At 37.3% G+C, this 24,459-nt stretch overlaps 1 protein-coding gene across 1 annotated transcript in view; it reads left to right on the top strand.

The window, feature by feature from the left end:
• The window catches only part of LAMA2 (laminin subunit alpha 2), a 572,820-nt gene that overhangs the window by 508,869 nt on the left and 39,492 nt on the right, over positions 1 to 24,459 (top strand). The window contains exons 45-50 of the mRNA XM_058566315.1: positions 5,955 to 6,098; positions 7,057 to 7,190; positions 9,103 to 9,262; positions 12,077 to 12,201; positions 17,352 to 17,514; positions 18,201 to 18,345. Of these exons, the coding sequence (XP_058422298.1) occupies positions 5,955 to 6,098; positions 7,057 to 7,190; positions 9,103 to 9,262; positions 12,077 to 12,201; positions 17,352 to 17,514; positions 18,201 to 18,345 (871 nt within the window). The remainder of the gene's footprint in view (positions 1 to 5,954; positions 6,099 to 7,056; positions 7,191 to 9,102; positions 9,263 to 12,076; positions 12,202 to 17,351; positions 17,515 to 18,200; positions 18,346 to 24,459) is intronic.

Below are 24,459 nucleotides of genomic sequence, written 5' to 3'. Positions count from 1 at the left end.
GAAATGGGAATTCTGATATATTTTATTGTTTGAATAGAGTAATTCAAATGTCAAGAATGGAAACCGTATTGTATACTAAAAAGGCATGGACGAGAGTGCCTTGACCTTGATGAAAGCAAAAAAGGCCAACCAGGGGCTGGCCCTGTGGCCTAGTGGTAAAGTTCGGTGCCCTCTGCTTGGCGGCCTGGGTTAGGTTCCTGGACTCGGACGTGAGCCACTTGTTGGTGGCCGTGTTGTGGCGGCAACACGCATACAAAATAGAGGGCGATTGGCACAGATATTAGCTCAGGGTGAATCTTCCTCAAGCAAAAAGAGGAAGATTGGCAACAGATGTTAGGTCAGGGAGAATCTTCCTCAGCAGAAAAAAAACAAACAAAAGGCCAACCAGTGGGGTTGTAGCAAAAATGAATGAACAAGGTTATATGGAGTAATGGCAAAGAGGAACCATTATTTTCTATATACTCTGTTGTCTGAGTACAAGCAACAACAAAAATATTTTAGTTACAAACAATTTCTACAATCTTTTTTTAATTTTTGGAGTGAGGATAGGAAACACCTCACTTGTCTCAAAATTTTGCACTTTATTAACCCAATTAGAAGACTATTCAGATAGAAGCAGAGATTTCTAGAAGATAGCATCCTATTGAACCAGGATAGAATTAAGTGTCAATGTGAAACTTCATCTAGCCTAGTAAAGTCATCCCATGATGATTTTCAGAAATAGAAGGAAAAAAATAACAGTTTTTGTGTTGTCGGGTTTAAACTCAAATCTTTTTAGATACCCAAGTCTTCCATCTCAAAAAATTCCATTTTCTGAACAACTGTGGAGCTAGAATGATCAGAAATGCCCTTTCTTAATCCATCAATTCATATATTTTTTAGTAGAGGTCAAGAATATGATGCTCAAGTGACAAAACATCCTTTTTCCTCCTTATTATATCTGATACCTCGAAACAAGACCAGGACAATAAGTTCAAGGGGAACCTTGAAAAGGAATTTATGACTTACTGAAGAAAAATTTAGAAAATGACAAAAAGATTAGTAAAGATGATGTACATAAGCTCAAAGTAAAAGAAGCAGATAGGGTTGAGAAGACAGACATTGAGTTCGATATGAAAACCAGGTAAGTGGATGATGACAGATGATCATTGTAGATGTGAAGCACAAGGTAAAAAGAAGTCAGATGTTACTCCAAGTTTTGGAGTTTCCTCTAAGATTTAGCCAATGTAGAAAAAGCATCTCCTGTGTTCAAGGCTACTTGCTGTGAGATACGCAAAGATAAATGAGTTCTTCTATTCAAAGTTTATAATGTAGTAGAAGAATAAACACATGTGCACAAGTAACTCTAAGATAATGCAGAATTGTGTGCTATATGGCATGAGCAAAGGGAAGTGCTCTAAAGTTCTGAAAGGAAAGACCACTTCTTGTGGGGACCGGACGATTTCCTGAACGGAAGGGTTTGAGCTAGGCCTTGAAGTAGGACGGTGCTGGACGTGGGAGGGGAGGGTGATGAGGGAGAGCATTCTGAGAAGAGGGATGAGCTTGAGCCAAGGCAGAGAAAGAAAGAAGCTTGAGGGTCATTTCATGAAAGAGCAGCCTAATTTGCCAAGATTGTTGGCATTAAACTGGAAAGGTCAATGGAAGCCAGGAGGAGAAGCTGAACGTTTCTGAACATGAGATGTAATATAATCATAGGTATGCTTTTTGAGTATGAATCTGGAAGTAGTTTGTGGAGTAGATGAGAGAAACTAGAAAGAAGGAAGCAAATTTAATAAGAGACCCAACTGTAGGAGTGGCAAGAGAAAGGAAGAATATGATATATCACTATTGTATTTTGCAATGTTAAGTTTGAAGAAGCAGTAATAGTAAAAATTCTCTTGTGAACTACACACTTAGCCACATTTTCTGACTTAGTTATTAAGTGGGGAAATCTGGACATTTTTATTATTTCTTCATTGTAAAGAAATCTAAAAATATGCCCATATAGTCATCAGTTGTAAGCGCTTCTCCACCCCACCCCCTACCCCCTGGGGAAAAAGATAAAATTCTGGCATGTAAATATATAAAACCTGTCTCAAAATATGAAATGAAAGCAAGGTATAAAAGTAATGCTAGAAAAAGTAACCATTATCCATGCCTTTTAAGGAAATTTTCAATCACTTTTGGAAATGGAAGTTACAACTAAGTGCCATATTTTTTTGTAAGATGTTAGGAATATGGAAGCAGCCAAATTTTTTTCAAATGAGTTTTGTACTAATTGAAGATGGCATTTGCCTGATTTACAAATATATTTGTAATCTGGCATGAGTGTCTGGATGTGGCTCCAACACGTACTCAATGTGACCAAGGAATTAAAGACATTTATTTTCAAGGAGCTTTCTTTTGGTTTGTTGCCTCTGATACTCTTTTTTAAATGAATAACCTAGTTACTGGATGAAAAAATGCAGTGAAAATCCAATAGATACAGTAATGGGATCCTCAATAATGTTTAATTGAGTTCCCGATGATAAATTGGTAAATGATGTTGTATGAGAAATGCGTTAGAGATACCTAATGCTTAGTGATTTTTATTTAGAAGTCTTACTAAGGGTTCACATTAGAAATAACAATAATTGATAGAACCAAATATCTAGGAGGATGTTTGTGTTTCAGAAATTTCTCCTCTCTTATGAGTGGGATATATCCTAGAGATTTCTTCCAGAGAAATTTATAAAGACTGTACTTTGATTTACCTGTTTCAAGTTAGTTGAAAGAAATATCTATAATTGGAAATCAAAACACAAGGTATCTAAACAGAGAGATTAATAGCTATGGACTGGTTACCAACAGTTTGGGCTGCCTGAATTTTTCAGGCACTGGTGTTGTATTGAAAACCATAAGCCAGAAAAAAGAAAATCCAGTGGGTTTTTTATATAAATGTGTAACAGTTGAGCAATAAGTTACTTTACAAGATTAATTGCTGGCGTATTGGGTATAACAATGTCATTTTGTTCAGAGAACCATATTTTTTAGATATGTAAAATGTGCTATAAAGTAGATTAATTGTAACTCCTAGTGACGTTAAATATCCTTAATTTTAAAATGGCTACGCTCTTAGACTTTCAATTCTCGGATGGAGTTTCATCAGTTCAGTTAGGCTTCAGTACTGGGGCTCTGTCTTCTACACTTTGGCAACCCCCCTTCCAACACACCAGTCATGTCATCCCCTATCATTTCTACCACATACACCTAAGCAAGGACGGAAACTCATCCTGTGACCAAATGGTCCTACATTCCACCCATATTCAGTCATTTCTTCTCTAAACAGCAACCAAGGAGTATTATTACATTGTGTTCTTTAAACAAAATAAGTTATTTGTAATTAAACTAGCCATAATATGGCTCTGTGGCCAAGCAAATAAAGCATTTATAAAATAAAGATAAAACAAAGTGCACACACAGTTACTTTTTACTACTAATCTAGCCTCACCAGGAATTTGGATATGATTTCCTGCCTGAGACAGCTCAATTGGTTACTCAGCTCTACTCATGAATTCCAGTCAAACCTTGATTTCTTCTCTTTGATCTTCTTATGATGTCAATGGCACTTATAGCTTGCCTCTGATATTAAATTTGCTCAGTGCCAAGTTCCCCTCTGATGATAGTTTTGGTTCACTGCAAATTTCTAAAAACTCACTATATCCTAACCTTTTCCTGTACATTAAAAACCTTGGGGGTGCCGGCCTGGTGGTGCGGGGGCTGGCCTGGTGGTGCAAGAGGTTAAGTGCGCGTGCTCCGCTACGCTGGCCTGGGGTTCTCCAGTTCGATCCCGGGTGCGCACCAATGCTCTGCTTGTTAAGCCATGCTGTGGCGGCGTCCCATATAAAGTAGAGGAAGATGGGCATGGATGTTAGCCCAGGGCCAGTCTTCCTCAGCAAAAAGAGGAGGATTGGCATGGATGTTAGCTCAGGGCTAGTCTTCCTCACACACACACACAAAAACCCTCTGAAGACTGCATTTCCCCTACCTGCCCTCTACTATGTTGTCTTTCTCCTGCTTTCCTTCATCCTTTTTATCTCGGAGCCCTTGGATAAGCCTTTGTATAGCTGCCACTCTTCATGTAACACCCTCTGCCAACCTCCACTGCACGTCTGCTTTATAGTATTAACATCCAGGGTAAAAGTTGTACATTTCCTGGTTCTGTTTTTCTGCAATTCATTTTGACCCACCTGCTCAGCACTTTATGTAGGAGGGAAATTCCATCATTTGTGGAGCAAAGAACTAACTTCTTGACTGAAAATCACATGACCAGGAAGACTTTCTCCCCAGGACACAAAGCAAACACTCTGGGGACCAGAGTGGACCCCAGTGCTGTGCCCCTCAGTTGGCACACGGGGCCCCACCCTTAGGGGAAGGCAGGGACAGGGAAAGCAGCCTAAGCAGTAGGCTTCCTGGATCATTCCAGCCCCAGGCCACCACACAGGGCTCCGTTAGGGTGGGCCACTGTTTCCTTCCAGCGCATGTTTCCTCTGCATGGAGAGGCAATTTTCTCAGTAGATTAGGTGAGGAAACAATAGCATTATACAAATACATGACTTCCACAGGGTCTGTAGGAGATGCAACAGATCTGCTGTATCTCCAGAAGTTCTCAAACATATATGAATTTACTATTGGTCAGTGCCAAAAATCCCTCCTTAACTTTCTCTTTTGAATCCAACCAATTTCCAGCACCACCTCAATGCAGTCTATATCACCTTGGAGAACAGTCCCCGTGCTGCCTACACCCACGACCTAATTAGACTCTCGGAGCCTCCATCTTGTGTCCCCGTAATATGGAGACTGGTTTGGTGTCCTAGGCTATCTTGTTTGGAATCTGCACAGCTCTTTCGTGAGGGTAACAATAATGCTAGTTGGTTTTCTTCTAAGTGTGAAAACTATCTGAGTAGCGCAAAGTGCTAGAAGGAATGAGAAAATGGAAATTCACTGCTAGTGAGGGCCAAGAGGTATCCTAAAGCCTGGCACTTGAGTCAATGTCAAAGAGAAGTTGTACATCTTTCTGCCTCTGCCTCCTACTTTGAGCACTATCATGGGGCAAAGGAACAGCTTCTCTCTGAATCCAGACAACAACATTGCTGTCCTTAAAGTGCCCTTTTGTTGATGTACCTAAACCAAAGGAAATTAAATCAAGTAATCAACTAGTGTTATTAGTGATTGAAGAAGGGCTCCCCAAATATAAGTAAAAGTTGTTATGAACAGTTTCAGATTCTATTCACATAGGAATTTCTTTCTTAGCAATTTGTAGTAATTTTTAAAGTACTAGTCAAAAGAAAAAGGAGCTGTTGAATACATTAGTAGTGATAGCCATTGGAAATTATTTGTTTCATTTCCTGGCAACTTAATAAAAAAAGGTATAATTTATTCTGAAATGTATGTTCCAAGTGGAATAATTAATATTCTTCTTATTGTTAGAACCTCTAGAACAAAATCTATTTGGCCTCTTTTAGCTGTGAAAACATGGAAAGGTAGGTAATTTCCTTTTGAAAACCAAAAGAAAAATGGTTTTCTACTTTGAAACCAAAATTGCTGAAATTTGAATTGTAAAATTTCATCAAACAACCTTAATGAAGATCATTACCATTAGGTTCATGTAAAATCATCTTTTGAAAATGTTCCCCTATTCCTAAAGGAGAAAAGTATGAAGCTAAGAATTTGTTAGTTGCATGCTTCAAAAAATATTAGCGTGCTAACAAGACGTGGGGCTGGGAACAGCTCGTTGTCAAAATGCTGGTGGAAAGCTGTTCTGTTCCTTCATTAATGAGTATAATGTGTCTGCATATGGGCGTTTAATGGGACTATTTGATGATAGAAAAATAACTTCAAAGAAGTCATGATGATGGCTTTGTGGCTGTTTGAGAGCTACTTCGAATTTTCTGAGAGATTTAGTCTTGGTTCTTTGTACCTTGTTTTTCTTCGAGATCAAAGTATCTGTGTCTTCCGGAGGTGATTGCATTCGAACATACAAGCCAGAAATCAAGAAAGGAAGCTACAATAATATCGTTGTCAATGTAAAGACAGCTGTTGCTGACAATCTCCTTTTTTATCTTGGAAGTGCCAAATTTGTAAGTCTAATATTCAGCTTTTCTTTGGTCTGCAGCATGTGTGTATAGTCAAAGGTTAACCCTGGTGGTGGGGAAAATGTGTAGAATCCAATAACATGGTCCCAAAATTGTGTAAAGTGGCCTTTCAGATCTGAAAACCTCAGATCTGAAAAACACCAAGTTTTTTGGTTTTTACAACTGTTCGCAGTATTTAGGCACATCTGCTTTCATTTAGGAGTATACCAGCATTTATTTTGAATCATATTTTCAGAGCCAGCTGTTTACAAAGAAAAACTAAGAGGAATAAAGCTTTTTTTCATTTTAAGAAATTACAGTGAACTTTCATGTTAAATGAAAATGGCAAATTGTACTAATTTCTTACAAATGAAAACTCTTCTGATTCGTGTTGAATTTGTGACTCAATCTGAAATAATAGAAGTTGTATGTACAAAAGCTCGTGCAAAACATTCTAATTCCTTTCATTTGAACCGGTTGACTTTGCGTGTATGAGGACCTTCCAAAATGAATAAGACTTTTCAATAGACCACTCATTGCATAAGTCAATACTTACAATTTAGGTGAGAAGTTCTAGGTCACCTTGGGTAAAAAAAAAATCAAAGTTGGACTCTGAAAAATGTCAGTGTCCTTGGTGAAAACAATAATGAATTTTTAATCCAAATATTTGCTTTTTTCTCTACCATAAGTTTCAGAGTGAGAAAAGACTTTGTCTCAAAATTAGACCTAACTAGAATTGGTTAAATTAAGACATATGCATCAGTAGTATGGACATTTGTATTGCCTTCAAGATACAGTAATAAAATATTACTTAATTATACATAATAATAGATCATATCATTTGGGAATTTTTATTGTGAGCCTTCTAATTATTTCACATATCTATGAATGGCACCTGTTGAAAAGAACTCTGCTGGGTGCTTTATACCTGATACTCTATTGTCTTTGTGTTTCTCTGAACTAGATCGACTTTCTGGCTATAGAAATGCGTAAAGGCAAGGTAAGCTTCCTCTGGGATGTTGGATCTGGAGTTGGACGTGTTGAATATCCAGATTTGACCATTGATGACTCATATTGGTACCGTATCGAGGCATCAAGGTAACTAACTCAATAAAGATTAAGATAACTAAATGACAGAATTTTGAAGTAGTTTCCTAGTTTATAAGAAAATTCCTATTATTTCCATTTCAAGAAGGTAGCTATGTGTGTATGTATACATGCTTTATATACTCTATGTATATGTATAAATGTGTGCGAATGGTTATCTTTGTAGGAACTGACAAACCTTCAAGGTATTGTCCAGAGTGACCAGTCCACTTTGGACTCCTCATCTGGTTGTCCCATGAGAATTTTGAGGTTCAGTTGTTTTCGGTCATCCTATCACATCTGAAGAAGTACTGAAATTCACCCGTATTCAGCACAAGCCAGAGCATAAGAGCTGCCATGGGTGCCTGATTTTGGTGTGCACAGCTCCTCTTCTACTCTGCATAGCAACCTTGCCTGCAGGCACAAGGAGGATCTACATGCTGGCTGGCATGAATATGTAATATATCAGGTCCACACTACTGAAAATGGGAAGTAACAGGAAATTGATTAATTCTATCTTTAAAGCTTTGATTCAATTAACATCTAGCAGTGAATAGATAACTTCCTGTCCCATTCCTGTCCTCCATACTTTCCCTTCATTTTCTCTTCTTTTTTTTCCTAATTTTCAACTCTTTACTAAACCCAAAGCAGCTAACAGTTGCGAGGTATGGTTAAGGGCCTGGAGATAGAGATGAGATTGATCAGAGATGGGTAAAGAAGACTTGAAGATCTGGTAATCTTTGAATCTAGGTGACAGATACATAGAGTTTCATTCCATGGTTGTGTATGTTTAATTTTTTCCATGATAAAAAATTTAAAAGAAAACTTAATAAGAAGCAATATTTTCAGTTCCCTTTTAAGATCTTCAGTAAGTGTGTGTGTGATTGTGTGTGTGTGTGAGTGTGAGAGAGAGAGAGAGAGAGAGACATTGACAGACAAAACGTGCTTGCATGTGTGATGGAGGAGGATGGACTGACTATTTTACTAGGTTTAAGAACATTTATGTTCACAAAGTACAGTTCTTCTATCAGAAGAGAGACATTCTGTTAAAGAAGAACCTCATTTGGTAAATTCATTCTATTGTTTCCATGTATTTCAGTTAATACGGCACTCTCAAAGATAAAAAGATTACCAAAATGAGACAGCAGGGAGAGAAATATGACACTGAAGTTTTGTTTTGACTGCTTGTCTCAGAAGAGAGACCAGATTTTCATATTTAACAATTCAAGGAATCAATCACTTAAGAAAATGAAATAAAATAGTAATAGCTTTTGAAATTCTGTTAACTGAATTTAAAAGTGAAATTCTTCTATACATGTGTATATACAACTCTGAAGACCAGACATTATATGATATACATTAAGTTGGTATGCAAACAAAAAAGACACACAATTCCAGGAAGACTGCTTCAGCAAATTTGGATCCAAGATATAACAACGGATTTTAGTAGAAATGGTGCAGCTTATAATGCAGAAGGGTAGCTCATTTGGGGTTCACTTGCTGAATTAAATTAGACAAAATACTAAATGAAGTAATATAAACTTGTTTAAATAGTATATATTGGTAAATAGTAAGTTGTTTTGCAAAGCAATATGAAAAAGGCTTTCCATTTAACCAAGAACAATTCCATCATCTAATTGCTTCTGTGTCATTTCATATCAATGGACACACGCAGAATCAGAGTATGTTGCTCACTGGTCCTGGTTGAATCTGACAGTAAACATCCAGCAAAGATCAGACTTTAGGTTTTGATTTGCAATTTAATGATTCTGGAACTTTTGAAGCTAAATAGCCAGTTATTGCTTAAATATTCCAAAGCAAGTGTCTACATTTTATACCTTTTAAATCTGAAGTTTCCAGAAATGTAATCCATATTTCATTTTCTGTATTTTCTTCCACTTCATTTCAACACGTTCCCTGGCAGAACTGGGAGAAATGGAACTATTTCTGTAAGAGCGCTGGATGGACCCAAAGCCAGCATTATGCCCAGTACATACCATGCGGTGTCTCCTCCAGGGTATACAATTCTAGATGTGGATGCAAATGCAATGTTGTTCGTTGGGGGCTTGACTGGGAAACTGAAGGTAATATGTTCTTCCCCATCCTGTTTATTTCACCTCTGTAGACAACTCCTGACATGGTTGCTTTGGGGCAAGGCATGATAAAGCTCTGTAAAAACTTGACCACTTTTTACTTATTTTGTGTTTATGAAAACATGAATTATTTTGAGTAAGAATTTTCTTCCTTGAATATTCAATCTGGAAACACAATATTTTTAAGTCGATGTGTATTTACTTAAACGGTTGTCATTTTGCCCTTATCTGTGGCATCAGTTTCTTGATAGTCTTGTTTTAGTTGCCTCAAGAGCAAAGTGCTTTTTAAATATGCCCCATTTTCTTAATCAATTTATGATTTATTGATATAAAGTGCCATAAAGTTCAAACTCACAGCTAATTAAAAGATTTATGAATACCTTGGGAAATATCACAGAAGCCATAGCTTTCAAATCCTGATCTGATTTTTAAAGTTTTCAAGTTGCTCTTCTCCTCATTCTTACAGAGTCGTGTACTTAATATTCATAATTGCTTCATGACAGGTCCTTATGCATTTCAAATTGCAAAGTGCCTGCATTTTAAGGAAGCTCGTGTTGATTAAATGGAATTAGGTGTTGGAAAATGACCTGTGGGTGAGATGTAAGCGCACAACCAAATACAATGGGTAATCCTGGGCTTGTCAGAATCATCCTGGGATGAGATAGTCAGAAAATGTGAAAAGCCAGGGTGACCCCAAATTTATGAGAACTCAACCTTCATATAGAGTGAGGTTGTTTTATTTGCTTTGTGTATGAGATATGACTCTAAAGTATTGGAATTGATTCCACAACTACACACTAAAATCATCCTCATTTCTCAGAACCGCATATAACTACGTATGGCACATAGTAATATATAGTCCTCTTGCAACTTTCTCTCCTCCCCAGAAAGATAAATATAGGAGTAGAACAGGATGCTACAAAAAACCTGAATTTTGAAATCAAATCCAGGTCGGCTTTACTGTTCTATCAGTACTTACTAAAATATGACTGCAGGCAGGTCACTTAACCCCTTGGGCTTCGGTTTTCTCAACTAGAAAAGGGAGATAAAAATATCTCCCTTGCTTGCATATTGTAGGATACAATAATAATAAATCTTTATAACATTTATATAGTCCTTACTATGTGCTAAGTAATGTTCTCAGTAATTTACATGAATTAACTTATTTAATTTTCACCAAAAGGTAGATAATATCCTCCTCATTTTATAGTTAAAGAATCTGAGTAAGAGAGAAGTTAAATGACTTGACCAAGGTCACACAGCAGTGAGTGGCAGAGCTGGGATTTGAACCCATGTTAACAGGCACAAGAGTCTCTACTCTTAGAGACTTTACTAGACACATGCTTTACTAACACAAGGAATAGTGAGATTATGTGCATAAAATTTATAACAAATGCCTAAGACATGGTAGTCACACCTTAAATTGCATCTTAAATAATTCTTCTTATTATTCAGGTGTCACTAGGCGTAAAACAACTTCCTTATGCCAGTCTCCGGGAAAAAGACAGAATAAAATCTATAGAACATCTTAATCATTTTGGCCAAGAGTTTCAAGGCTCCTACTACACCAGACTATGAACCAAAAGCTGAAAACAAGTAACTAAATCAGCATGCTAATAAAAATTCAAAGGAGCAGGAAAAAATCCCAAGTATAGTGTTTTAGGATGCAAGAAGGAAAAGCAAAACGCCAGTAGAATCCACAAGTAGGATGATCAACCTCTCGAAAATTAAGAGAGGCTCCAACTGATGACCAAGAATCCCAAGGACTGTTCTGACTTGTAAATGCCCGTGGGTCTGATCAACGCTGTCTACATAGCAGGGCACTACCTGATCACAGCGCTAGGAAGATGGACCTGTTGATGAGTTTAACTTAAAGTTATAACTACAAATTTCTAAGTATTCAGCGACCATCTTCCTACATTCATTCTAAAACCCAAAAATGTCAATTTACTTTTCCCCCCAGATTATTCAGATAAATGTGGATTAGCTTTGGCAAAGTGTTTCTCAAGTTATAGGCACCAGAATATAGTGTTTATGTGTAATATGTCAATGCCAAAAGAAACAGTTGTCTAAATTACAGCAAAGTTCTCTAGAGTGGACCAGGTCATGCCCCTCCTGTGACTGTGTTATAGATCATGCTTAAGCTCTTTGCCTGTGAGAATGACGCCAGGGTTGTCATTCAACAAGTGTTTATTGAGCCCCTGTTAGATGTCAGGCTCTGCTCTGTGTATCCCAGCGAACAATACCAACGTGGTCTCTTCCCTTACAAATTTACTCTTTCCCTTCATTCTCTTGCACTAGAAAACCACTTGGGTGTAAAAGGAACTAAAAAATTGGGGGCGGCACTGACAAGAGTAATCTGTATGTCAGCTTTCTTTCCCCTTTGTGTAGTCAGTATACACCCCTTCTCATGATCTCTGGAGAGAAATGTTTTTAGTGGTGAAGGAACACTAATGTTTATTAAACACCTTCTCTTGCCAGGCACTGGATGTGGGACCATAAATAAATTACCTAATTTAATTCTCCTAATAATTCCATGTTATAGACAAAAAAAAAAAAAAAGAATTTCAAAGAGGATCAGCAGCTAGGAAGTGTTTATTTACTAATGGTGATAAACTGGTATAGCACAAGATAACCAGGATCCGTGAGGATAGAATGTGGTGAAAAGATGAATATGTGCACAACCAAGAATATCAGAGAGTGGATAATAGCTACTCCACATTCTGCTGCTCGTAACTCTCATGGATACGCTAAGATTTTTTGTGAAATTCTAAATTCTAACACATATAATGTTTCTCTCTGCAGAAGGCTGATGCTGTGCGCGTGATTACGTTCACTGGCTGTATGGGAGAAACATACTTTGACAGCAAACCTATAGGGTTATGGAATTTCCGAGAAAAAGAAGGTGACTGCAAAGGATGTACCGTCAGGTTAGTTGAGATGAGGACTCTCCCACGGTCTGGCCTGTACATCACAAAAGCTCTAATTGTACTGTGCACTATTCTCTTATCATGAGGATGGTGTGGAGCAGGTGTGAAGTAGCTATGTTCAGAAGTGGATTTACCATGAAGCTAATGAAACTTCAAGCCCCCTCCCCAAATCGTGTGGGCACTTTCCAAGGTCCTGGGAGGCACCCTAGGAGTATTTTTTGTGTTGTCATATGATTTTATAAAATTTGCAAAAGTTAGATATTTTAACTTCAATCAGATAAGACTGCTATCTCTTTCCACTCCAACTTCCCTGCATGTTCAGGAGCGTTTTCGTGTCTGTGGCTCTCTTGTAGTCATAATTTCTTTTTTCTTAAAGAGAGCTCTCGCTAAACTGCTTAAGCTTCAGGCCTCAGAGAGCCTGGCTGGACTCACTCTGCTTAGATTCACAACAAAATATAGAACCTTGGTGTGGGTCTGTCTCCTACAGGATTTTCCAAATGACACATGGGGACCTGCAGGTGTTTCAAATGGAAATCCATGGGACTTGAAGATTCTGCTCAGGTGGAGAAGGAGAAGGGGCCAAGATAGGCCAGGAGAAAATGTCATAATACACATCATGAATTATAAGATAGAAGTTAGAGTGTAGGAATTTAGGAACATTTAACAAGCATGCAAATCATATATAGAGAATAAATATTCTTACACACACCTGAGGAGATGATGGAAAACAGTTAGGTAGAAGTGGAGGAGTCCTCTGCATAAAAAACTTAAAGCCCAGCAATCGACTGAGCCCACAACCATTTTAATTTTATTAAATTAAAGCTATAAAATTTAAATTAAATACCTGGAAGCTTAATATACACACATAGCAACACTAAAATCATTAGGTGCTAAGGAGTTTGTATTTTTTATTTCTTATACAAAGGGCACATGCACATTTCCAGGACCCAGATTCCCCACAGATGTAGCAGAGTACACATTTTCTTTTCAACATCTCTAGAGTTTCATAGAAGAAAGTAACCCCAAAATATTCTCTCTGTGAAAGTTTTAACTTCCAACTCTTTATTTATTTTTGTCATCATGGACTTGTCAATATGACCTTGAGGATGGTTTGAAAGCCTGAACCATTCATAGTTTAAAGTGGTTTTGTCAATAATTTTTAATAAAAGCTAATATGGAATATTGTCTGTAAAATTCTTTCAATGCAACAAAGGCAATGAGGTCCACGTTAATATTCTGCTACTCACAAATCAATACCAACTTCTCCCTAAACATTTCTTTGGTAAATTTATAAGTAGGATTTTTCAAAAACCTATTGTCAACAAACATCTAAAGCATTTAAATGTTCATTCAGCAGTGCACATCATATTTTAAGACTATAACATCACTAATTACCAATTCTGCAAAGATCTTGTGCCTTTAGTCTATAAAGTATTATATGAATTAATATAACTATAGTAGTATTCCTATATATATGTAGGGTGTTTTCAGGTTGCAGAGATTCACACTTGCAACTTCCTGATATTAGGACAGTCCAGTCCCAGCCATCAAGAAACTTATAGCTTGGAAGGGAGGAAAAGACAAATACTAAAATAGTCAAATGCCAGGAATAATAAAAATCCCCTAAAAAGGTACACTCAGAGTATACTATGACTATTTACATACGGTTAAGGGCATCAAAATCTGCTTCTTGGAGGAGGTGACATTTGAGATGGGCTTTGACATGGAACAGGAGTCCAAAAGAAGAGATAGCAGATAGAATGTGGAAAGCATTCTAGTCCCAGAGACCAGACAGAGCAAAGGCAGGAAGGCTGGAAAGCCAGAGTGTTTCTAGAAAAGAGCAAGTAAAATCTGCTTTGCCATGCCACTTGCTTCATGAATGTGAATTCCCTCAGATAGGATTAGCAAGTGGGAGAATGGTGTCAGTGAGGTGCAGAAGTCATGTAGGTTCATACACGGTTCTTTCCAGCATATTAATGTGTTGCATCAAGTAAAAGCAGCTGATTGCAAAGTACACCAACACGGCTGAAGACACCAAGCTCAAGAGTCCTGGGGCCACAACACAGCCTGCACACAGTGCCCACTCACCCAAGAACTAGCCCTTGGTTTGGCCAAGCACTCTGTCTTGGAGGTGTTCATTGCCAGTTCTCCTCCATTGTTGTGCATTTTTCCCACGTCTGTCACTCAGCAGTGTCAACTCTTCTTTATATACTCCTTGCCGTCAAATTACCTTTTAAGGTCAAGTTCTACAGTTACTGAAATAATTCTTTCCTTTCAGATGTTTTGAACATACCTTTTTGAATTACGCTATTATTTTAATCGATTGTCATTGTTTTTGTGAGTGCTCTGATTACAAAGTTGCATAAGTTTTGAGTGACCTGCCCAACTCTATTTTCCCCAAAGCCTTGGTATTTGTGGGAATAATTTTTACAGAACTGTTCGTGTTTGTTTTCTTTTCAGAACATATATAACACTTTATGCTAAAGACCAACTATTCCAGTTTTAGAGCAGAAATAATCATATGGGGGAGACGTAAAAGTTGAGGCTACAAGACATAGACTGAGAAAATTTTGTAGAAGATCTTAGAATGTCAGTTTTAGAAATTTGCATTTATTCAATAGTTGGTTCAAAGGCTATAATTGTTGTTATGCTTTAGATAGAGTTATCTGTCAGAGGTATAAAAAAAGAAGTGTATCTTATTTTTGTTAAACTTCTGAAAATCACATTAAGATTAACATAGAAAAAAAAATTGCTACAAGTAAAATGTATTTAGCTGAACACTGAAACGATGATGAAATGTTAATATATTAAACCCATCTAGTTCTGTAGTTAACAAGTTACATGTGGAAGAATGAGCTCTTCCAAATAGCATAAGTAATCCTTACTAACTTGACCAGACATCAAGTTTCAAAAGACAAACAAAAGGCCAATTTAGAACTTAGAATTTATCAGTTGTAATAGAATAGTTACTTTTCCTGGTAAATGTATTCAAAACAAATAGGAAAACTCTAGTACAATGTTAGATGTTGAAGTATTATAGACCATGCCTGGAAGGACCAATTTTTTTTTTTTTTTCCATCTCAAAGTCACCAATTTAAAGCCAGACTTACCAGTTTTGGCTAATGAATTAAGTGGAGTAGGCTGATCACCATCTGTATGTTTAGTTGTTCCCAGCACCTAACTCTTGCCTGAAGATTTGCCTTTTGCTTGAGTAGGAGAATCTCCGATAAGGCTGGTGAGGGAATGGGCCTTAGAAACCATTTGTTGATCTAACCCTCTCATCTCATGGTTGAGAAACTGAGACCTGAAGTGTTAAGTGAATGGTAGCAGGGCCTTAGTGAGATTCCATCAGACTCCTGGGTACCTGCCATCTAATCTGCCATTTTTTTCTATTATACTTTAAGGGAATTAATGGATTAAGGACATAAGGACATCAGGGTATAAATAGCCCAGAATCTCTGTATAAGAAAAATAAAATGTGATATATTTCTTTATTCCAATACTTATCCTGACATTGAAGTTTTAAGAGGATTTTTTTTTAAAGTTATATAACAATGCATTGGGCCAAAGCATCCAGAAAACTGTCAACAGTGACTCCCAGGATTCTTTCCAGGATTGTCATTGGTAGCATGGCAGTACATAATGCAGTCCTAGTATTTGAGAACTTCAAGGAACTTCTCCTTAGTGGACTCGACACAACATTCTCTTATCTTGAATGTGATGCTCCAGAAATTAATAGATTTGTTGTAATGATGAAGGAAGGCCAAATAACAGCCAATTTATTCACTATCAATTATACCGTTAATAGGCTGATTTAGTTCCTGGAACTTTCAGTTAACATTTTTCATGAATATTGAAAAATCATCTTTCAAGTTTACATTAGAAAAAAAATTTTTATGACATCATCTGATCTTACTGCAAATTAGATATAACTTAAAATTACAAAGATCCGACTATGAAAGACACAGAATAAGACTCTTCCCTTCCTTTCGTCTTCAGAGATTTGTTCTTTTCTGGTCCAAGAACAGAGGAAACCAACTTGTCTAAAATGTGTGACAGTTCTTCCTCCACAAACCATTAATGTGTGTACACTATTATGTTTCTCATTAACCAAGATTTCATGCAAATAATATTCTAGGCTCTTGTTATTTTACAATGATATTACTATAATATTTCTCAATATCTCTTCTCTACCCTCAAGTTAATACAACACTCCAACTTCAGAGATTCAAATATGCAGATATTTAAAGTTTAAAAAAGATCTCCACAATTGAGACTTACTCTGTAACAACATCAATTAGATGAATAGATAGGTAGACAAATGATAGAAAACTTTACAATTGAAAAAGAAATCGTTTTAAATGTTATGTTTACAAGACTTATCTAAGATATTCATTAATTATTCAACCAATATTGATTGAACAAATATGCTCTGTGAGGCAATTTGCTGTACTAAAATTTCCTTCATTCCACAAACATTTACCAGATTCTGCTATGAACCAAGAACCAGACTACATGCTGAGTTTGTGCCTGGCCTAGAGCCTGGCCTATAATCTCTAGCTGGTCTCACAGAGCTTAAATTCCAGTGAAGAAGACAGATCATCAAACACGCAAATAGATAGAGGCATCCTTCATCGTCTGAGTTGAATCTGTCCGAGAAAAACCTATTGGACGGCAAGTATTCAGAGAGTAGGAACCTATATTCCGTTATGTTTTTTTTTCTTACAACTCTAAGTTTTTACCTTTGACCACCTTCACCCTTTTCACCCAACCCCCATCCCGTTATATTACGTACATGGGAAATGTAATAACGCATTCTCAGCCCCTCCAAAAACCCTACCAGTTCACACCACTAAGAGACGCTTAAACACCAATATTACTATCCACCAAGTACTTCAGCAAAACATAAAGCATTTAAAACATCAATGACCTAGTTATTGAACACCTAATGAAGTCCAGGTGAGAGATGGTGTTACTTGGTCTAGGATGGTGGCAGTGGAGTTGGAGAGAAGTGGAAGGATGGAAGATATATTTGGGATGGTTCCTGCCCTATGACAGCTTATAATCCAGTCTCAGAAAACAGTTTGACCTATTGAATACTGATGGACCAAGTAGACATTGTCTGATTCATATGAAACGTCTCTCTTCAGTCCTCAGGTGGAAGACAGTGAGGGGACTATTCAGTTTGATGGAGAAGGCTATGCAATGGTCAGCCGCCCCATTCGCTGGTACCCCAACATCTCCACTGTCATGTTCAAGTTCAGGACATTTTCTTCAAGTGCTCTCTTGATGTACCTTGCCACACGAGACCTGGTAAAGATATGCACAGCTGATCTTCCCTAATGGAAAATGTGTTTTCTTCTTTTTCATAAGATTCCAACACAATTATCAATTGTTGTTAACTTATCAATTGTTGTTCAAAGGAGTCTGGGATGGCTGTGTGATAGCCAAGAGTGAGTGATGCAGATAGTGCTCATATATTTTCATTGATAACTTTAATTATAGATACAATTTAATTATTACTTATTTTCAATATAACTCGCCATATAATCCTTTAAGAGAAGCCCCCAGTGAAGATTCCCTCAGTGTGGAATCATGCAGCAGCAAAGTTACTTTCTTAGTCTTCTTCTAGAGACCTAAGTTGACAGGTGATTCTAAATATCCTCATTATTTCTTCCAGATCAATGTTTCTTTGTAAATTCTTTCAGGGAACATACCTTTTAGTTTGCTTAATATGTTTTCAAAGGAGCCCGTTTTGTACTCTTGTCATAAAAGGATACATTCTAGTAATTTGGCTGTGACCATTTACGCCGTATTATCAAACCCACAGACATTCACAAAACAGTATCACCAATTCTATTCCAAAATGGATTTCAATTACAGATCAACACATTCAGTAGTTTAGCCATAAGGCCCTTTTATAAACCTTACAAAGGAAATGAATGCCCTTATATTTCTCTGTGTATCTCATCACTGGTGTATTTTTGCTCTGTTGATAGAAAGATTTCATGAGTGTGGAGCTCACTGACGGGCACATAAAAGTCAGCTATGATCTGGGTTCAGGAATGGCTTCCGTTGTCAGCAACCAAAACCATAATGATGGGAAATGGAAATCATTCACCCTGTCAAGAATTCAAAAACAAGGTGAGTTTCCAGAGTAATAATGCACTACAAGCCTTAATCATGCTATCTGAGGCCCCCATGTACCTAATCATGAGGAAGACTCTATCTGTAATTTTAGGTACTCACAAATTCTGTGAAAAATTGATACAGTCATTTCTTTGTCTTAGATTATAGGTGGTTTGGGTTAGACAAGACTGATTGAAGAGCCAAATGGTTCTCTGTCATTTTCTTTTGAAACTGAGAGCTTAATTTGAAAGCATAAAACTGTCTTATAACTTGTAAAATTATATCCTGTAGTAGGTTTGAAAAGGTTGTGTGCTTTTCTTTTAATTTTGCTAAGATGTTTCCTTTAGAACAGCCCACAAGTAAGATTTGTGGGGGTGGTAAAGCGCAGCTACCATTTATTTGCTTTTTAAAAATGCCCAAAATTTGTATGTGTGCAAGTAAATAATTGATTAATAATAATGTAACATTTTTATGGATCCAGGACATTTAAGAACACTTTTACAAACATTATTTCATTTGCTCATATGAAAAGGTATTTTGTTCTGGTCTTAAAGAAAGGAAAACGTAGACTCAAGCTTACATGCGGTCACAGATGTGTATATATAAGATCCCACAACCAAGACAGAAATGCAATTCTATTAGGTCTTAGGGTGCTGCGAATTATTTAAGCATTATTTCTCTAATTCTGTGTACTATAGCATTACTAATATCTGCAAATGAATCTTTGATACTTCTGTTTGTATGATTAGACCTAATTAATTCTGACCATGTCAATGTGACATTTCATGAAAGTTTAAGTTTAACTTTGCACCACCCTTCATTCCTGCATTGAACAAATGTCTGCCAAGCACCTTCTAAGTACTGTACAAGAACTAAATGAAGTCTATGAGAAGCCTTTGCCTCCAAGAAACTTGCAGTCTAATGGGAGAGACAGACGCTTAAATCAGCGTTAGAGGATAGAAAGCTAATGGCTGTGTAGAGATATGTAGAACAGGTTAGGAAACTGGGAAGAGAGAGACATTAAAGTCAGAGAGATCAGCTGCCTAGGGAGTGCCCTCGGGCACAGCAAGGGTTGAGGAGTTCACTGGATGAAAAGCCCCTTTGGACTTTCAGAGAGCTAAAAGTTGTGTGGATGCCCGGAGGCCTCAGGGAGCACAGCACATCATAATGCATCCTTTTCTAACTGCTTTTCCATGGAACATGAAACCCTGGAGAAACTCCTCAGTCTGGACAAACACTGGTTTTGAGTTTGTGTAAACTGGAGCACTGCTGTATACATTGTTCCCACGTGAGAGAGGCACCATGCACATTTGCACGTTAGAGGTTCTGCAGAATAGTTAAAAAGGATGTTTAGCTCTGTTTGCCCTAGCATTTCTAAAACTTCTTTGGTCACCAGAATCCTTCCATTTCTGCAATACTAGCATTCTACAGAACACACTTTAGGAAATGTTTCATTAACTACAAGTAAATCCATAGGCTGAGGAGGAACGTTGGCAGAAAATTATCAGAGGAAGCTAGAGAGATAACAGAACCTGTTCATAAAGGGCCTTATGAGCTAAGCTAATGAGTTTCATCTTTGTCCTGAAAGCTATGGGGAACTACTAAGAGTTTTAATCAAGGGCGTGACACCATCAGATTTGTGCACCAGTAAAGATCTGTAACAGCAACTTGAAGGGTACATTTGTGACAATTTCAGATGCTACTGCAATCTGCCATGAACCCGGTGAGGAGTGGGGAGAAAGTAATCATGAGAATGGAGACGAAAGAGTGGAGTTGAAAGATATTATGCATTTTAAAATTAAGGAGCTTTATAATATACTCAATATGGAGGCTGAGTTTTAAAAAAAGGGAGATCAAGAATGATTCCTTTTTTTTTTTTTTTTTTTTTACTTAAATAACAAGAATATGTCAGTACTATTTACCAAGCTATTGATTATAGGAAAATAATAGCTTTTCTAGAAAAGATGCTGAGATCTATTTTGGACATGTTATATTAAAGGTACTCTTAGTGTCTCAAGCAGCCTGGGGAAGCTGTGTAATTGGCAGGCAATTAGTTGTGTGTATCTGAGAATTAGCAGAGCTCCAGGAGAGAGATGGATAGCTGGGAATCATCACCATGTTTTAAACAGTTGTAGCTGAATAAAGATGAGAAAAACCATGCAGTCGTATCTAGAATAAGATGATCCAAAGCTCTGCAGCAAACAGCAATATTGAAGCAGAATAGTAAAGAAAGACCCCACAAAGAAGGCTGTGAAGAAATACTCACAGAAAGGAGAAATAAGGAAGATAGATTTTCAGAAGATCAAACTGGAGACAGAGTGACCAATTAGGTCCAATAATAGTCCAGGCAGGAGGTAAACGATAGCCTGAAATAAGAGCTGCAGTGGGATTTGACACTAGGGAGGTATAAAATAAATCCACAGTGTGATACCACTATACAGTCATTAGAATGTCTAAAATTAAAAAGACTGAACATACCCAGGGCTAGCAAGGATGTGAAGCAACTAGAACTCTTGTATACTGCTGATGAGGATGTAAAATGGAAGACCACATTGGAAAACAGCTTGACAGTTTCTTAAAAGGTTAAATATATACCTACCATATGAACCAGCCATTCTGCTCCTGTGTTCACCCAAGACACGTGAAAACACACATCTTTGCAAAGACCTGTACCAGAATGTTCATAGCATCTTGAAGGGGAGGAAGACTATCTTCTACCCACTCTGGGTCCTGTCTGGCTGGGTTGTAAATTAAACTGACATGAGACCAAATAGCAGGAGAAAATCAAACAAAGCTTTATAACATGTATACATGGGAGAGACCCCCCGGGGAAACTGAGTAACTTGACAAAATGGCGGAGGTTCTCCTCTTAAATAGAAAGACAAAGGAGAATATTGGGGGTGGGGGGAGTCAGTTCTGGGAGATCACCAGAAAAGCACAGTAAACAAGAGTAAGGTTATTATGCAGCCTTGCCTTCCACATTGATAAGAGTTTCTAGAGATAAGGTCATCCCCCCTTCGTCCTGTACAGAGAGGGAGATACCTTTACAAATGGAGATTTCCCTTATAAATGTAAATGTCTCTTACAAAGGATAGCTTCTACTTTTATTTGGAATGGGCTTAGCAAGGACCCTCCCAGTCTATCCATACCCAGAGTTAAATTCTTTTAGGCAGTTAGTTGGGGGGGGGGGGTGGTTCAAAATTTCTTTCAGAGAAAATAATCAAGGTAAAGGGACATATGTTGAAGTGGCCAATTCTGATCCCCTACAACCTTTATTTGTGATACTCAAAAAACAAAAAACAACTCAACATCCATCAACAGGTGAATGGATATACAAATTGTTGTGTATTCACACAATGGACTACTATTTAGCAATAAAATATATTGAACTATTAATATGAACACAAGATAGATGAATATCAAAATAATTATTCTGAGTGAAAGAAGTCAGACAAAGAGTACATTTATGGGGGCCTGGCCCAGTGGCATAGTGGTTAAGTTCATGTACTCCGCTTCAGTGGCCTGGAGTTCGCAGGTTCAGATCCCGAGCGTGGACCTATGCACCACTTATCAAGCCATGCTGTGGCAGGCATCCCACATATAAAGTAGAGGAAGATGGGCACAGATGTTAGCCCAGGGCCAATCTTCCTCAGCAAAAAGAGGAGGATTGGCAACGGATGTTAGCTCAGGGCTAATCTTCCTCAACAACAAAAAAAAAGAGAGTATATTTATGTAAAATTATATAGAAAATGTTAACTAACCTATAGTCCAGCAAGCAGATAGAGGCTACTTATGGATGGGGTTATGCAGGAAGAGACAGGAAGGATGACAAAGTGGCATAAGGAGACATTTGGGGAGATGGATATGCTCATTTTCTTGATTGTGGTGATAGTTTCATGGATGTATACATATCTGAAAATTTGTTAAATTGTATGCTTTAAACATGGGCAAATTATACCAGGTCAATTATACTTTGGTAAAATTGCTTTTAAAAATAGGACAGATATTAGGTTATTTAGGAGTTGAAATTAGTAGGGCTTTTGATTGAGTAGATGTGGAATGGTGAGAAGAAACTCAGGATGGCTCACTAATTTAGGAGATTGGGTGAGGGTCATAGTGCCACCGAAAAATAAATAATACAGATTTGGGAGTAAAAAGATGATCATTTTGATTTGGAACATGTTTAGTTTAGTACTGAGGAGGTATACAGATGATGGTGCCTCACATGTTAAATGTGGATTTTTGGGCAAAAATCAGGTCCACGCATATATATTGCTGAGTTGTCAACAAGTAGATATAAACTTGAGGTTACCCAGATAGCTAAAACCTGAAAAATGGCCAAATGAAGGCATGTTAGGGACCATCAACATTTCGGAAGTGTTCAAAGAAATAGATCCCCTGGGCAAGGAGCCTGAGAATGAAGTTGGAAAAGTAAGAGAAGCTGGAGAGGTTGGCCTTATGGAAGCCAAAGAAAGAAACTTCTAGAAGGAAGGAAATGTTAACAACATCAAATACTGCACAGATGTGGATAAAGACAAAGGCCAAAAGGACCCCATTGTGTTTGGATGTAGGGAGGTCACTGTGAATTTTAGCCAGTCAGAATCCGTGAAGTAGTGGGATAGGAGTTCTAATAAGTTTCCAGCAATGAGGGTCATTGCTCCTTATCAGTAACCAGATTAGTTGTTTTCCATGAATTATTCTCAACTATTTTGTAAAAGCACTGTCCTTTGAAATTCAAATACACTGCTTCAGGAGGCATTCTCCACCTTCCCTGAGAGTCAGTCGGTAGACCCACGGTCACCAGTGGAAGTGTGCCCTATCCCCTAAGTGCACTGATATGGAAGCAAGATTGAGAACGATCATTTAGATTTTCAGCGGACTGAGAGAGAGAAGAAAAGAATTACCAAAGTAAAACCAAATCGTTTACAACAACTCAGCACTGGTTATAAAATACTTGTTACGACCTTACTCTGTGTCTAGTGTTTAATAAAACCCTTATTCCCCTGCTTACCCATAAATGATGTCTGAACTTATCAACTTTGAAATTTTATGTTAATAGCTATTCTGGAAGGGAAAGAAATAGGGCAAGAAGTAAAAGCATGTGTTAGCATTTCACAGCAGAACCCACTTCATCATTATTCCTCATGAAAGATCGAGTAAAACTCTTCTTTTAAATCAGTAAAAATATGCCATCCAACGTCTCTCCGCGGAAGTTAACACTTGGGCCAGTGAGTTTCAATTCAATGGTGTTTCTGCTCTTTAATCAGTTTTTCTTAGAATAATTTCTAAAAATGCATACATTCACTCAGGGATAAAGAGAAAAACTACCTCCAGTCATTGGCTTGCCTGTGAGAGAAGCAGCATCTCGTTTTCACAAACACCATTAAAATACATACCAGGTCTGTAGAAAGAGGCTGTTTTCATGTTCCAGGCAACAGCCCCATATGAAAACTTTTTTGCTGATCTGGATCGAAAGGAATATGTATGAAAAAGTCTTGAAAACAGTTTTATAAATCTTTCTTCTATTTTAGTCACCAGCCTAGTCAAAAAAATGTGTGTATGAAATTAATATGTCTATGAAAGTAATTAAATTTTTAAATTTTAACTTGCTAAATTTTTTTAATAGGATAATTATTTTTTAGGTGTTTTCCTTTATTTGTTTATTTTTACAAAAATCCACTTTGAGGATTTGAGATGTTAATAGGTTTGGATATTTTATTTTGGTCATTTTTTATAAGGCAATTATGTCTGATTTTATTGAAGATACTTCCTTTTGGAATGGAAGGGCTACAGATTACAATGGAATTTCGGAGTGTGATATTTCTTCATTTTCCAAGGAACACTGTTCTAAAAGATGATGAGTTAAGAGAAAATAATAATGTTCCCTGGTTAAATAAATGCAGAAAATATTTCTTGCTCTGTGTCCCTCTGTTGGAGCATTACATTGCATATCAGTGTGTTGAAGAATCTGGGCAGCCATAAAATTAAGATATATGTTTAATTTTGCTTAACCCAGTATTTGTCATATTTATTTGAACCAGGAACATCCAAGAAACAAGCATTCCAAAGAATAAACATTTAGAAATTCCCTTATAATCCATTGGTTCAAATGGTCATTTTCAGACCCTT

Source organism: Diceros bicornis, chromosome 23, assembly GCF_020826845.1.
Source record: "Diceros bicornis minor isolate mBicDic1 chromosome 23, mDicBic1.mat.cur, whole genome shotgun sequence".
Taxonomy (NCBI): domain Eukaryota; kingdom Metazoa; phylum Chordata; class Mammalia; order Perissodactyla; family Rhinocerotidae; genus Diceros; species Diceros bicornis.
The sequence above is the reverse complement of the archived record's forward strand: the minus strand, read 5'-3'. Positions and strand labels throughout refer to the sequence as shown.